Source organism: Polistes canadensis, unplaced genomic scaffold (assembly GCF_001313835.1).
Source record: "Polistes canadensis isolate GaletaPanama2010 unplaced genomic scaffold, ASM131383v1 scaffold_34, whole genome shotgun sequence".
NCBI classification, from domain to species: Eukaryota; Metazoa; Arthropoda; class Insecta; order Hymenoptera; family Vespidae; genus Polistes; species Polistes canadensis.
Genome location: NW_014569581.1, coordinates 828,914 through 843,201, shown reverse-complemented (window position 1 = coordinate 843,201; position 14,288 = coordinate 828,914). Strand labels below are relative to the sequence as shown.

At 31.2% G+C, this 14,288-nt stretch overlaps 1 protein-coding gene across 14 annotated transcripts in view; it reads right to left on the bottom strand.

The window, feature by feature from the left end:
• Nucleotides 1-1,654: 1,654 nt before the first annotated feature.
• Nucleotides 1,655-14,288, bottom strand: part of LOC106784378 — a 77,217-nt gene continuing 64,583 nt past the window's right edge. For all 14 annotated transcript variants that reach the window (XM_014743834.1, XM_014743837.1, XM_014743833.1 and 11 more), the window contains 7 exons: nucleotides 5,234-5,438; nucleotides 4,610-4,868; nucleotides 4,387-4,498; nucleotides 4,159-4,281; nucleotides 3,733-3,887; nucleotides 3,546-3,625; nucleotides 1,655-3,077 (listed from right to left, as the gene is read on the bottom strand). In XM_014743834.1, coding sequence (XP_014599320.1) covers nucleotides 2,909-3,077; nucleotides 3,546-3,625; nucleotides 3,733-3,887; nucleotides 4,159-4,281; nucleotides 4,387-4,498; nucleotides 4,610-4,868; nucleotides 5,234-5,438 — 1,103 coding nt within the window. In that variant the 3' untranslated portion in view covers nucleotides 1,655-2,908. The remainder of the gene's footprint in view (nucleotides 3,078-3,545; nucleotides 3,626-3,732; nucleotides 3,888-4,158; nucleotides 4,282-4,386; nucleotides 4,499-4,609; nucleotides 4,869-5,233; nucleotides 5,439-14,288) is intronic.

Genomic DNA, 14,288 nt, shown 5'->3' with positions numbered 1-14,288 from the left:
ATTGCTCGTCGATATTCGCTATATTATTATACTAATCTCTTATATTTTCTTTTTGAAGTTATACTTCTTTTGGCGCGTTTTGGAAAGTGAAGTTAGATGCGACCGAAAAATCGACACCACGAAGTTGTCGATATTTACGATGCGCGGGCAAATTGAAGTTATTTTTGAGGTTATTGAGGTTATATTCGTTTTGGTACGCTAAAGAAGTATAACTTCTTACGTGCGTACATAAATACACACATCAGTTTTTTTTTAATGAAAATTTCTTTCTTATTAAACTAAATAAAATCTTTGTTTTTTTGTTTTTTTAACTTGATCAATTTATAATTGATTCGTACATTCGGACACGAAATGTATTCTTGTACTTATCTGACATCAATTCGATATGTTAATTAGATATATATTATATATATATATTTATATATTACGTTCGCAAATACGCGGTTACGTATATAATAATATAATAATTAATCTGATTTTTTAAAGAGACGTGTAAAAGGTAAAATGTAGTAGACGTACAGAGAAAGCCAGTAAAAGATATGCTACTGACTAGAAGCTCGTAAACTTTTCGACAATTTTGCTATGAAAAGTATTTACTTATTTCATTCTTATATCGAAATGTGTTAATCGATTATTCGTAATTAATTTTTCATTTTTTTTTTTTTTCTTTTCTTTTTCAATGAACAGTCAATATTTTGTTAGATATTATTTTATCCTTATTCTTTTCTCTCCTATGCATTTATAATCGTAATGNTTTTCGACAATTTTGCTATGAAAAGTATTTACTTATTTCATTCTTATATCGAAATGTGTTAATCGATTATTCGTAATTAATTTTTCATTTTTTTTCTTTTGCTTTTCTTTTATATTGAACAGTTAATATTTTTTTTTTTTTTTTTTTTTTTTTTTTCTTTTCTCTCCTATGCATTTATAATCGTAATGATAAGTATTGTCTGATTTCCAACTGTAATCACCTTTCATTTTATACAACTAAGCTTACAAGTAAGAGAACTCGTAATGTCATGGCAAAAGAGGGGGGTGCCTTAATTAAACGACATCGTTATCGTGCTTGCATGCGATTGATTAATTAATAATAATCGTGAATATTATATGATATCTGTAGATGTTTAGTTAAATTAATCATCATTGTTTTTTTTTTAAACGTATCTATGTGTATGCGCATATGTATGTGTGTGTGTATATACCTGGACGCGCTCTTATTTATGAATTTATTACAATAATGCAACGTGTGTGTGTTTGTATATATATATATATATATACGCTTAATTGTTTACTTATATAACATACGATATATTTGTATATATATATTATATTTGATATATCATATCTGAAGGTATCGTAACTGTACGTGCTTGTATAGTATATATTATTATATATACATACTATTCTAGGTACAAATAATGTTTACAAAAATATTAATTTTGGGAAAGGCAAACTTTCAATTATAAGATGTTACTTTTTAAATACTTGCAAATGTAACAATAATAACGTGAATCGTTTTTTTTTATCTATAACCTTGAAATCATAGGGTAACTTTCGTTATCTTATTTTTTTTCCTTTTTTCATTCTTTCTCCCTTAAACATCGTCAACTCAATAATCGTCGTACGTTTTTTATTTGTTAATTTTATTTTCCTTTTTTCGTTCTTTTTTTTTTTAATTATTATTTTCCCCGACAGAGACCATCGTGGAAAAAAGAATCGACGATAATTCGCGGTGTCGTTCGTTAGATTGAAAATATCGTTTAAATTTTAATCTAAGATTAATATATTCGGAAAACTCGATTTTCGCGCAAGTATTGTTTTTTTTTGTTCTTTTTTCGTTTTTCTTGAAATCAACGAAACACGTTCGTCGATTGATACTTGCGCGTATTTCGGTATACTACGTAGTAATAGGCTCGACGGAAACTCTCTTCGTTTCGATAAAAATACGCGGACTTATAATTTCCAAATTTTCGTTCTTAGCGACGAGTTAGTTCGTTAAAAAAAAAAAAAAAAAAAATTAAAAAAGAAAAAAAATAATTAGAAAGAGAATCACTTTCGATTTCTATTCTATCGTCAGTTGGTATCGTAAAAAAACAAAAAATAAAAAAAAACAGAAAAAACAAACCAACACTTCTATCGTAGAATTAAACGAAAGTGAATTATGTATTTCTCTTTCGTACTCTCTTTTGTTCTATTCGTGAAATAATAAAAAAAAAAGAAAAAACAAAATACATTTTTGAATAACGTTAATGTATCTCATATAAGAGATAATAAATTATTAAATCGTTATTAATCATTATTATACACTACTTACACATTACGCCCTTTTTTTTTTTTTTTTTTTTTTTTTTTTTTTTTTTTTTTTTTTAAATAGGCCCTAAGATAGTAAATTTTTGGTAAAATTCGGACATTACAAATCCTATAGGTATGCGTGATTGTTACGGCTTCGATATATATAAATATCTATACTCTTGAAAAATTTATTGCCCCCTCGTACAACTGACTCGCGTTAAACTTTAGTTCACAATTTTGACTAACAATTTGAATAGGAAGAACACTATTTATATACAACGTTAAAACAACGTAAGAGAGGAATCAGGAAGACTGTTGTTTCGTTCCTAATATATCCTTCCCATTTTGTTTTCTATTATAAAATTATTTTCTTTCTAATCGTTGCCACACTCTTTTGCGAGCCCAAGGAAAATATAAATCAGCGGGGAGGAACGAATAAACAAGAAGAAGAAGAAGAAGAAAAAAAAGAGAAAAAAAAAACAAGAATTATTTTTTTAATACAACACAATAGCCAGGTTTTCTTTGGTTATTAGAAACTCTTGATGTTCTCTCTCTCTCTCTCTCTCTTTCTCTCTCTCTCTCTCTCTCTCTTTCTCTCTCTCGTTACTCAAATTCATAATCTTTCGACGTAGTTGCCTGGGAAGGTGCCAAAATAGCCAGTTCTCTGGCTGGAGCCAACGTACCACCCATCGTCACATTTTTCCATTACGTAGACCGTGTCACCTTCTTTCAATTCCAATTCGTCCTCGTTTTGTGGTCTATAGTTATATAGGGCTCGATATCTGGCGAATTAAACGTATCGATATTATTTTTCATTTATCTCACGTTAATACTCTCTTCTTCCTAATTTTCATTGAACCCTTTACGAACCAACGACTACATATGTGATCAATTTGAATCAATTAGATTATATATGCGTCCAATTCTGCTTTAACACAACCGAAAAAATGTCTACCAAATAAGTTAATCTATTCATTTAAACACCACTTGCATTTCAGTTTGACACGATAAGACAAATGCTAATGCATTATTATTATAATAAAAGATAAATAATATTGTTTCATACTTATTAGGTTAAATTTATTTTTTGGAATTAATATGAATTTCGGGGAACCAATTTATCATGTAAATCGAATTATTAAACGTAAATCAAAAGAATTATATGCGATACACGCGAAAAGTAGACTGACCATTATGCTACTCTGTTCGCAAAGGGTTAAATAAGTGTTGAATTTGATTAAAAAACTTACGGTATTGGTTCGGAGTGTGTGTCTATGTGTAATTGATCGTTGATATGAGATACCTGCAGCTTGCTTCCCCCCATTCGTGGCTTTAATTAAAAGTATATCAAATGAATCTGATGATAATGTGTAATAGAGATTAATAAAAAGAAAAAAGAAAATATGATTAAATATTCGTTTGAAATTTTTCACTCACCAGTGAATTATAATGGGGCTGGGTTGTGTTCATGTTAACTGGTATTGACGGCACGTAATGATGAGGACCCATACTCATCTTTCCACCAGCTGAGCCATTGGCTAAAAGACTATGAGCTGCCGGAGAGGCGATTGGTTTGCTTTGTACCGGAGTTTCTAAATAATATCGTATTATAAATGAATAGAAAATAAATAAGTAATAATTAATGTATTTGTTAGATATTCAGTTTCGCAATCATCAATGAACTTGCTTAACAATTTCCTGACTATAATTATAACGAGCTATTCTTATTCATTCATTATTTTTTTTTTCCATTCACTCTGACACTCATAATCATTTCACCGAATGATTAATAAGAAAAATAAATATGTGTGTTTTTCATATTACAAAATGAAATATCTCGATTTTAAAATATAAAATTTGTACCTGATCTCACTCCAGGCTCGGTTATAACTTCGACGTAAGAAATAGGAAATATTCCTTTTCTGTTACCAATACGACCTTCGTACCAATTTTCGTCGACTCTTCTTGTTAGTACAACAAGTTCTCCTAAATAAAAAAGAAAAATCATAATTATTTAAAACAAAAATAACGTAACATTGGAGAATAGATTTTCTCATCGTCGTACGATATAAATCGATCTTATGAGTTTACCCTTGGCCAATGATAATTCCAGATTGGTTTGAGCAACAAAATTGAACTTTGCACGAGCCTGTCCTTCGTACGGTTTCTTCGGTGTCGTTCTTATACCATCGTAAGGTAAAATCTGTTGTTGGGATTAAACATTTGCACATATATATATATTTTTTTTTAAATCAATAAATTAATTTCCAAGATTAGTGTTACATAACTATACATTGTCACGAAATTACAATACCTCGACGTAATTGAAGGGAAATAGACCGACCATAGCATTGTGTTCACCCTCGTACCAATTTTTATCCACCTGACGTCTGACAAATATTATATCGCCACGACGAAACGTCAATTCGCGAGATGATTGTCCAACGAAATTGTAAAGTGCCCTTGCGAGTAATCGGGGCTCAGGAGTTTGTTCCTGCGATCTGCTTCTGTGACTAAGATCATCCACGAAATCGTCATAACGATTCAACGGAATCGGAGATTTTTGTGACGGTCTAAAATAACGTAATAACAACAATGTAATCAAAGTATTAAACTGATTGATTTATACGTTGTATCGTTGATATATTATATGTAAAGTTCAAGTATATATATATTTATTATGAAACATGTATGACGTTAAGTCTTACATCCTCTTTGCAATTAAATTTACAATGTTAAATTCATTAGATGTTTATTAAGAGTTATCTAATTAATGAAGTTTTTATATATCTGTATATTGCACAGGTACAAAACAAGTATACGACGTTCCTTGTAACACCTGTGTTTCTTATTTTCAAAGACGTGTAAAATGTAAACGATTGAAAATTCGTGACATGTTAATTAAATGTAATTATTGAGATAATTATTGTAAACTCACATGAAATTGTCAGTGTGTCTTCTCGAATCGATATCGTGCAATTCCTGAAGATATTTTCTACGTCTTTCTTCTTGATAAACGCGTCGCATGTTTTCCGCGCTTCGTCTTGCGAGTTCTTCCTCGCTCAATTGTTCTTTGGCTTCTGTGCGTACTGGTGAACGATAATGAATCGTCACCTCACCCTCCACATAGCGTCTCGGTGATTCTATTGTCATAACATTTGTCAATTAAAATCACTAATTTTACATATTCTTTAACTAATCTGAAAGATATTTGCAATTTATTTCTTTTTTATTTCTATCTTATTTCTTTGTTTCCCGAGTAAATGACTTTGTAGATTTATGATTGCAAATCGTACATTAACGTTACGCGTTATATGTTTTAAATGTAAGAATTTTAGGAGAGAAAAAATAAAAATTGGATTCAAAAGATAAGGACAGAATGACCTACTTTAAGGTCGTAACTCGTTAACCAGTTAACTCGGAAACATATGGCTTCGTTATGTCGTGAGAAAGACGTGACTCTCTCAATAAGGCAAATACCTTAAATGAATATTTAAACGTCTGCCAACATGTTATGTATTATATTGTATATATGAGATGATGACAATACAAATTTTCAAGTCTCTTTATAAAATCAACAAATAACTTCATTTCCTTACTACATTAAGACATTCGTATTAGAAAATATAGAATAGTATAGTAAAAATAAAAATAAATTCTAATTCTAACGTAATTGTGAAAAATAAGATTTGATCGGAAATATACTTTTTAAATTCGTTTCAACGACGAACGGTCGTAAAAATATTTTCATGGAATAATAAGATTAAAAAATAAAAAATAAAAAAAATAAAATAAGAAATAAAACGACGATCTCTATATCGCGAATTAAATAAACAATTAAATAAATATTATACTGATTGATGCGCGACGAAGATTATTCTTCCAAAATCTCTAATCGTTATTTTCATCGATATCAATCAAAAACGCGAACGAGAAGTTCGATGACACGAAAGAAAAATGCGAATATGTCATATAATATTCGTTACGCGTATATTACAGTAAGTACGTTCGCTTGGATGCGCGGAGATGATGCGACTGATAAAACGAACGTCACTGGTGGCCAATTTTGCCGGGGAATTTTGTTCGCGCAAGCGCATTCGATTATATTGTATAATATATTGTTAGAGGGTAACAACACTCGCTCTTTCTCTTCGACATAGAAAGAAAACTTGTGTGAACGTTCCTAAGTAACCATCTACATACACATATACATATATATATGTATGGTATTATCTAATATAAGTTTTACACAAAAGTTTCCGAACGATCTTGGAAAGTACTTAGATAGATGAAGAGGGGTGTGGGAGAAGGGGGTACATCTTTGCCTTTTCTCATGCATAAAAGATTTCAAATAATCGATGGTCTTAAACATGAATCCAAAACTTTTATACGCGTTTCTTATCGCGAAATAAGTTTTTTTGGTTATTAGAACGCCAAAAAAAAGAAGAAAAAGAAAAGAAAAGTAAACGTATTCTCTTTCACTCTTTGAGAAACCTTAGTCAGAAATTATCGTGATGTATAATGTATGATCGTATATGAAAAATGTAGGGGAAGACAAAAAAAAGTAGCGTTTATAACGGGATTAAACTGACACGCATTGATACGGAAGATACAAGATAGATAGATAGATAGATATATGTACTCATTGTTCGTGAAAACGTATTTGTGTGTTTTACTGACTGTACGGAATCGGGCCGTAGACCGAGGGAAGCGTGTTTCCGGTTCCTGAGTGCGGTCCACCGATTGGTCCGACGCGATCAGCTAAAGGAGGAGAATGGTTCGTCGTGGTTTCGCAGTTAAGCGAAGCTTTCTGATCACCGACCCGTGAAGAAGATCGGTATAGATCGTTCGTAGAATCATTTCCATTACGTAGATCGATCATCGAATTCTTGTAATTGTTCACAAGCTGGGGCGACTGCAGATCGTTCCAATAAGAAGAAAGATCGTTCAAGGATTTGTTAAATGTACCGTTGTTATTGATTTTGTTGAAATGATTCATTGGTTGATTCGTATTTTCGGCAACGGTCATCAATTGACACTCTATTGGCCGATCGTAATCACGAAGGAAAGCTACGTCAACCGTATAATTTTGTAAATACTTTCTATCGAAGTTTTCGATCATTTCGTATCTCTCGTTGATATTTCGTAAATCCAACGGCGCCGGTGGAATCCTTCTTCTCGATACATTTTTGTACAATCGATTTTCATCCGGAACGCTCAATTGTACGCACGATGCATAATACTTTTTATTATCATCGCAATTGGATCTCGTAGTAGTAGCAGGAAAATTGATCGAATCTTGTCGAATATCCATTTTATTACCGTTAACCGAGATCCGTGCTATGTTAAATAATTTCTCATCGCGACTCGAAAGATCTGGCATTGACTGACAAAAATCTTCGGGATTCCAATCGAATTTGTAACCCATTGACCAACGAATTCTTTCATCCTTCGATCTATCCACGTTAGAAATTTGATATTCGCGCGACGAATTGCCAACTTCTTTGCGATTTTCTATTTCCGATTCGAATAGATTTAATAGTTTCAGACCGTCGCTTTCTGTTGTTACTTCGTTCGTCGAATTTTCAATTCTATTGTTGCGTCGTAGAGAACGTCGAGAATATTTTTCAAAAGAGTCATCTTTATTAGCCAAGTTTCTACTTTCAAATTCGACATTTTTTTTCAATCGAACGTTATTAAATTTGTCATCGTATTCGAAAGAAGATTCAACCGCGTTATCTCCTCTCATTCGAGAAAAGTGAGGGATTTTCGATTCTTCCAAAAGTTCCGGACTGTTTGATTTAGTCCGAGATTTCCGGCCGTTCATACTGCTTACCGAGGATTGATTACTCTGGCTGGTTAAAGTTTCAGTGCTACCGAATTTACCGGGTTGTCTTAAAATTTCCGTTCTAAGATTCTTGTTGAAACTTCCAACCGAATCCAAAGTACGTCGAATGCTCTTATCCCCGTCGTTACGCGAATTATCCGTATTAGTAATTCCAAAAAATTGTCTTCTTAGATATCTATTGTGTTCGAAAATCTCATGAAGTCTTTCCCTGCTACCGGAGTATTCTTCGTTTTCTCGAGAAATATTATAAATACGATCTCTGTAAGATCGTAAATTTATTTTAGGTTTTGATAAGTCCTCGACATTATACGAAACGTTCATCGATTCATTCGAATTAATTAAATTTGAAAGCCCATAATAATCGTCTTTGTTGTAATCACCGTAAAAATACATTCTCTCGAATTCGCTTTTTGGTTTCCAATTCCATCCCTCGTATGGCAAATGTGATTTCGAATAAACGAATTCTTCATTTGTGTTCGGATTGATCCTTTGTTCATCGGCCAATGTATTCAATGAAATTAACTTCGCCTTTTGTATTTCAGGCATAGAATGCCTGTGGCAGGTTCGTTTCTCATATTGTCTGGTTCTCATCAAAAACATCGGATTTCGCGAATAAGAAATCCTTTCGAGATTATTTATGTCACTAGCCAAACTGGTCCATTGTGGACTACGTTCGAGATCCTCTACGCGTGGCAACATAACGTTTACAATAATTTCATCACTTTCTTCTTATTGTTCCTTGAAAATTCGTTCTCGATTTACAATTGTAACTTTGATTACACTCTTGGATGTAACCTACGATTGTTTCTTTTTTTTTCTTTGGAAGTTTCTACAATAAAATATTTATGAAGATTATATCGAATATTATATTCTACGTTTTAATTAATTAGAAGATAAATAATCGGTATCTTTGTCGAAAAAAAAAGAAAGAAAGATTATTTATCGTAATTTATTATTTATCGTAATCGAGAACATTTCTACTACCGATGAGTTCTTATCTCTCTTAAACTCTTTTGTAAAATAATCTTCAAATGGTCGGAATAAACAGGCCGAGAAAACGAACAAAGCAAAATTATCGGACGAGATAGATCGAGCTCGTTTCTCATCACTGACCCTTATGTCATCAGTTTTTTTTTTTACATACCTCCAAATGTTTCTTTTTATAATAGATAGATTTTATTCTAATTAGAATTATCTCAACTCAAAGAGTTCTAAACTGACGAAGTGAAATTAAGTTAATAATTATTAATAACGTTATAATAAAAAAATAAATTTTCTTTTTTTTTTATTAATAAAATACAAGGATTACAGATTGTTTATGGCGAAACAAATATTTCCATCGAAGTTTACGCTTCTCGAGTTCGCTTTTAAAAAGATTGTTTATCTATCTATCCGGAAGTTGTTTTCGTATTCGATTTAAATCTTTACTTCGTTTTCTTTTTTCGTTTTTTCGTATTTCTTCTTCAGCGATTTTTCAAGATAATCGCACGAAGACGAATTAAAAAAGAAATCTTTATAGAAAAACAGAATTGTCTATTACTCGGAGGTTTGTTTAAATACGCGGTGAATTTAGTTCTTTTAGAGAAACCATGAATTTATATGACATAAACGTTTCTCTTGAGACTAACCAAAGGCAATTGTGAATTGACCAAGAAACGAAACCTTATATGTTACTTCTACGAAACAACTTTTGATATTTAATCTTTACTCAAGCTCGTCTATGATTTTTTATATACCCATCAACGTAATTATAATTTTAACGAATAAAGTTTTATTCACAAATAAGAAATGAAATTGACTTAACGTTGCAATTCGTATTACACCGTAATAGTTAGAACAAAGTATTGTGAAATTGTAACACTTGCCGAGTTGGGTACTACGCTTTGAAAGCGAATCAATGATAATGATAATAATAATAATAATAATAATAATAACGATGTTAACTCATGCCAACGATAAATTTCACTTTTGCAAAACTTCGACACTAGGAGTATAGAGCGCGAAGCAAAACCTGCCGGAAATAAGTTTCACCGTTCTCCACCTTTTACCGTAACCCAGAGTCTAACTTAATTAATTAATTAATTAATTACGTTTATGTCATGATACGTGAAATGAACAACAAATTTTCTGACCGAATTTAAGATTGATATTTATCATAGATATTAGGAGAGAATATTAAAATGAAAACAAATCAATTACCCCTATACGTTATAATTACTAATTTAATTATAAAATTTTTGTTTAATTAACGAAAGCCCGGTAAATGATGCTATTATTATAGTTCTCGATGTTTAATAAACGAAATATTGCATAGAATGCAATATTAATTCCTGTGTAAGACTTTCGCGCTTTCACACCGATCGTTGTTTCCCGTGGAAATCCGCAATTTACAAGAAGAACAAGCCGAAAAACAACAATGACGTTCGTTGTTGTCTGAATCAAGAAGAGAAGAGACGTTCGCAGGCCTCCTTCTATCGAGAAAGATCTGACGTTGAAACACCAAACGATGCACTATTCCCTTTGTTTATATTCCCTCGCGAGAAAGTTGCCTACTTGCACTTTAATAATTCTTCCTCTCTCTCTCTCTCTCTCTCTTTGCAATCAAACATAAATGATGACCATCACGATACGTGAAACTTTGTATTTTATGATTTTTCTTTATTACGTTGATTTGGTGTCATGTTTTTGTTTTTAATTAATATTTCATTTCAAAAATTGACGAATACTATTGTCTTATTGTGTTTAAACGAACCAACATATTATTTTCTTCGTGAAAGTAACAATAAAAAAAAAAAGTGAATCATTGAGTGAGTATTAATCAAAAATTAATTTGTATGTAAGTGTTATTATACTTGAAATTAAAGAAATTTAACGAATATTTCTTTTTCTATTTCATTGCAATATGATATTACGAGTAAACATTCGTTTATAAAAATAGAATCGATTACGAAATCGAATATACATATATTTATATTATACAAAAAAATTTATAATGATCATTATTTCTTTTATTGGAAGAGCATTCGAGCGGAAACGTATCACGTACAGGTATAGCCGTATTTGCGAATATGTGTCAGTTGTCTCACAACACGTAATGCATTTGCAAAAGAACGCGCGAACGGAGCGTGCGATTATCAATTGGCCGTACGTCGTCGTACTCGCGCGATTATCTTCCACTTAAAACTCTAACTGCGCATGTCGCGTACGTATTCTTCACGATTTTTACCGTTTCGTTACGAAAGTGAACGTCATTTATTACAATTCGTATGAGCTCGATCTATTTTGTCAAATTTCATTACAGTAACTTATCTATTTTTTACTTAGCATGCATTTGAGTATTATACAACGAACATTTGAATATATATATACACATGTTTACTTCGAATTTGTGAGATTATACACTTGAAATAATTAAAAAAAGATAAAATACAAACTGGAAGAATATAAATAAATTATCTTTCAATAAGTTATTTTTTTCCAGTCAAAAATATATTTCACATAAATATATCATAAAAAGATATTTATTATATTCGTATTGTTACTATTGTCAACAAAACAAAAGAAAAAAACAGAAAAAAACATTTTCTATCATGTAAAAATTGTATTGCAACAAATTTCCAATTATTTGCACATTTATGCACTTATTTTACACGCGCTCGATTGAATATTTCTTTTTATTTCGAAAGAACACTCGCGCATTTGAATAATATACACTTACTACGAAAACGACCGCGTACGATTGAAATAATTGAATTCAACAAAAATTTGATTCAATATGTTATTTCGAAGTTAAACATATTCGAAATATTCTACGCAGACGCAAGATTGTGTTACGTGTAAGACGCGCGCGGTACGTCTGATCCTTTTGCCGGTCCGACGATCGTGTTTTCACACCCCCCTTTCCCCCTTCACCATCTCCCTAACCCCCGCCCCCACCCACCCACTAACATCGTTCAAGTTTAAGCGTTATTCACACGACCGCTAAACATTAATCGCTTTTGAAAAATATCCGACTAACTAAAACGTTTAAACGTAACAATAATAATAATAATAATAATAATAATCGTTCGTTTTTGCTAACTAACGTTAAAGTTAACTTTAACTTGAAAACAAAAACAAACATCGAAATCATTATGTGTTAAACAATAGCACAGGTTAAAAAGAGAACATTCGTCTTACGTACGAGCTCGTATTAATTTCAATCTTTAAAAATCTATCGTTTGGCAAATAAGCAGATACGCGTATCGCTAATGTATATAACTATGAAGTATTTTTGATGATGATGATGATGATGATGATGATATGAACATTGTGCTATCTTAAGCCACACCGCCAAACGATATAATCTATTTTAAATAATGTTACTTTTTAATTAATAACAGAAAAAAATGTTGAATTTAATAGAATATATTATATTGTTAAGATTATTTACAACTATGAAATAATAAATATAACATTATAGAACCCTGAACGGAATATTATATCTTTGTTCATTCATTCCCAGTAGTTATTTCTGTAAAATCACACCGCAACTATTTTCGTATTATCAAGGTTGAACATTTCTTTTCTTTTCTTTCTTTTTTTTTTTATTTTTTTTTTTTTTTGAAACCGACTTAAGCTCGCGTACTGTTATAGACCGTAGACAACTAACTGCACCATAAACTCAATGGTGTTTAATAATCGTACAAGATTAGATAATACAATTACATCGAACACGTACGAGTGTTCCTATCTTCTCTACGATTTTTTTTGCTTTTCTTTTTTTGTTTTACTTAAAGATACCTTTTTTGAAACCAGTTCTCTATAATTTAATTATCCCTTAATCGTAATTCATTTATAATATCATACTATTACCGTTTAAAGAATTGTTACCATAAGATGACGCAAATTAATACACGATGAAATTTTTTAATCGTTCGATTTATTCGACCAATTTTTTTTTTTTTTTTGTCAACAACATACTCGATCGTATCCAATGATACTTTCTTTCGCTTATCGCTCGTTGCAGTCAAGGTCAATTCCAACTCGACTCGTCTAAAGTGGTATTCGGTTGTTCTAATTACATAACGGTAACATAATAAGAAGGCTCTTTACATTATTAAACCATAAGACGAACTATTGCGACGAGACTTGTATTGTCACGTAGCGATGTCAATGATGTACCGTATAATTTAATCAAACGATGTACCGTTTCTTTCTGACATACTGCCACGAAATACAACCTGTTATAATCTCGACGTATACTGGAGTAATTGATCGTTATTTATAGTTTCATGTTTCTTTTTTCTAAATCTATTCATTGTAAATGATGCGATTTTGTTTGGGTTATCATCACATACGTATAATTAAAGTAACATCATTATCTTATAGATTGCTTTCCAATCTTTGATAAAGATTTGTTCCCCTTTTTTTTTTATTCTTTGACCATTCTACTAATCCACTCGTAAACGTTCGAATTTGCTAGAAACGAATATCGCATTTATTATTTATTTTATATTATTTCCAACGATGACTACGAGAAAACGTAACAAGAACGCAAAGCTGTTGTATATTATCTATTTAAACCCCCTCGTAGCATATGTTTCTTCTAGTTTTCTACGTATATCTGATCTCTAATAACGTGTTAAATTTAATATGAAATTTCTACCGGAGACAACGTTCACTGGTTTTAATGAAACGTTCACTTAAGTTCCTAACATAAATGAAATTAAACAGAAAATAAGCCAAAAGGGCAAAGTAGGATTCTCTGAAAATTGTTATCGCTTCTACGACGACTACTATGGTCTACTTCGTAAGGTTTATCTTCCCTTTTAATATCTCCGATTAGGGATATTTTCGTTGGGTATTTAATTGGAATAATTAAACGGAAAACGTTTCAAATTGAATCGATGTTAAAAAAAAAAACTTCATTTTTATATTTCCATAAAAATGGAAAAATATCAAAGAACTATTTATGATCGGAGATTTAACTAGAAATTTATTAGCAGATATTCTATAACAACGTTCTATTACGAGTCGAAAGAGCGAGTTAATTTTAGGAAAGTTTCGTGTTAATTACTCGAACTCAACCAGCCAACAGTTCGATTCTTGATTTTCCCAAGGATGCAGTATCGCATGCTATCAAAAACTTTCTTGCTAATCATGC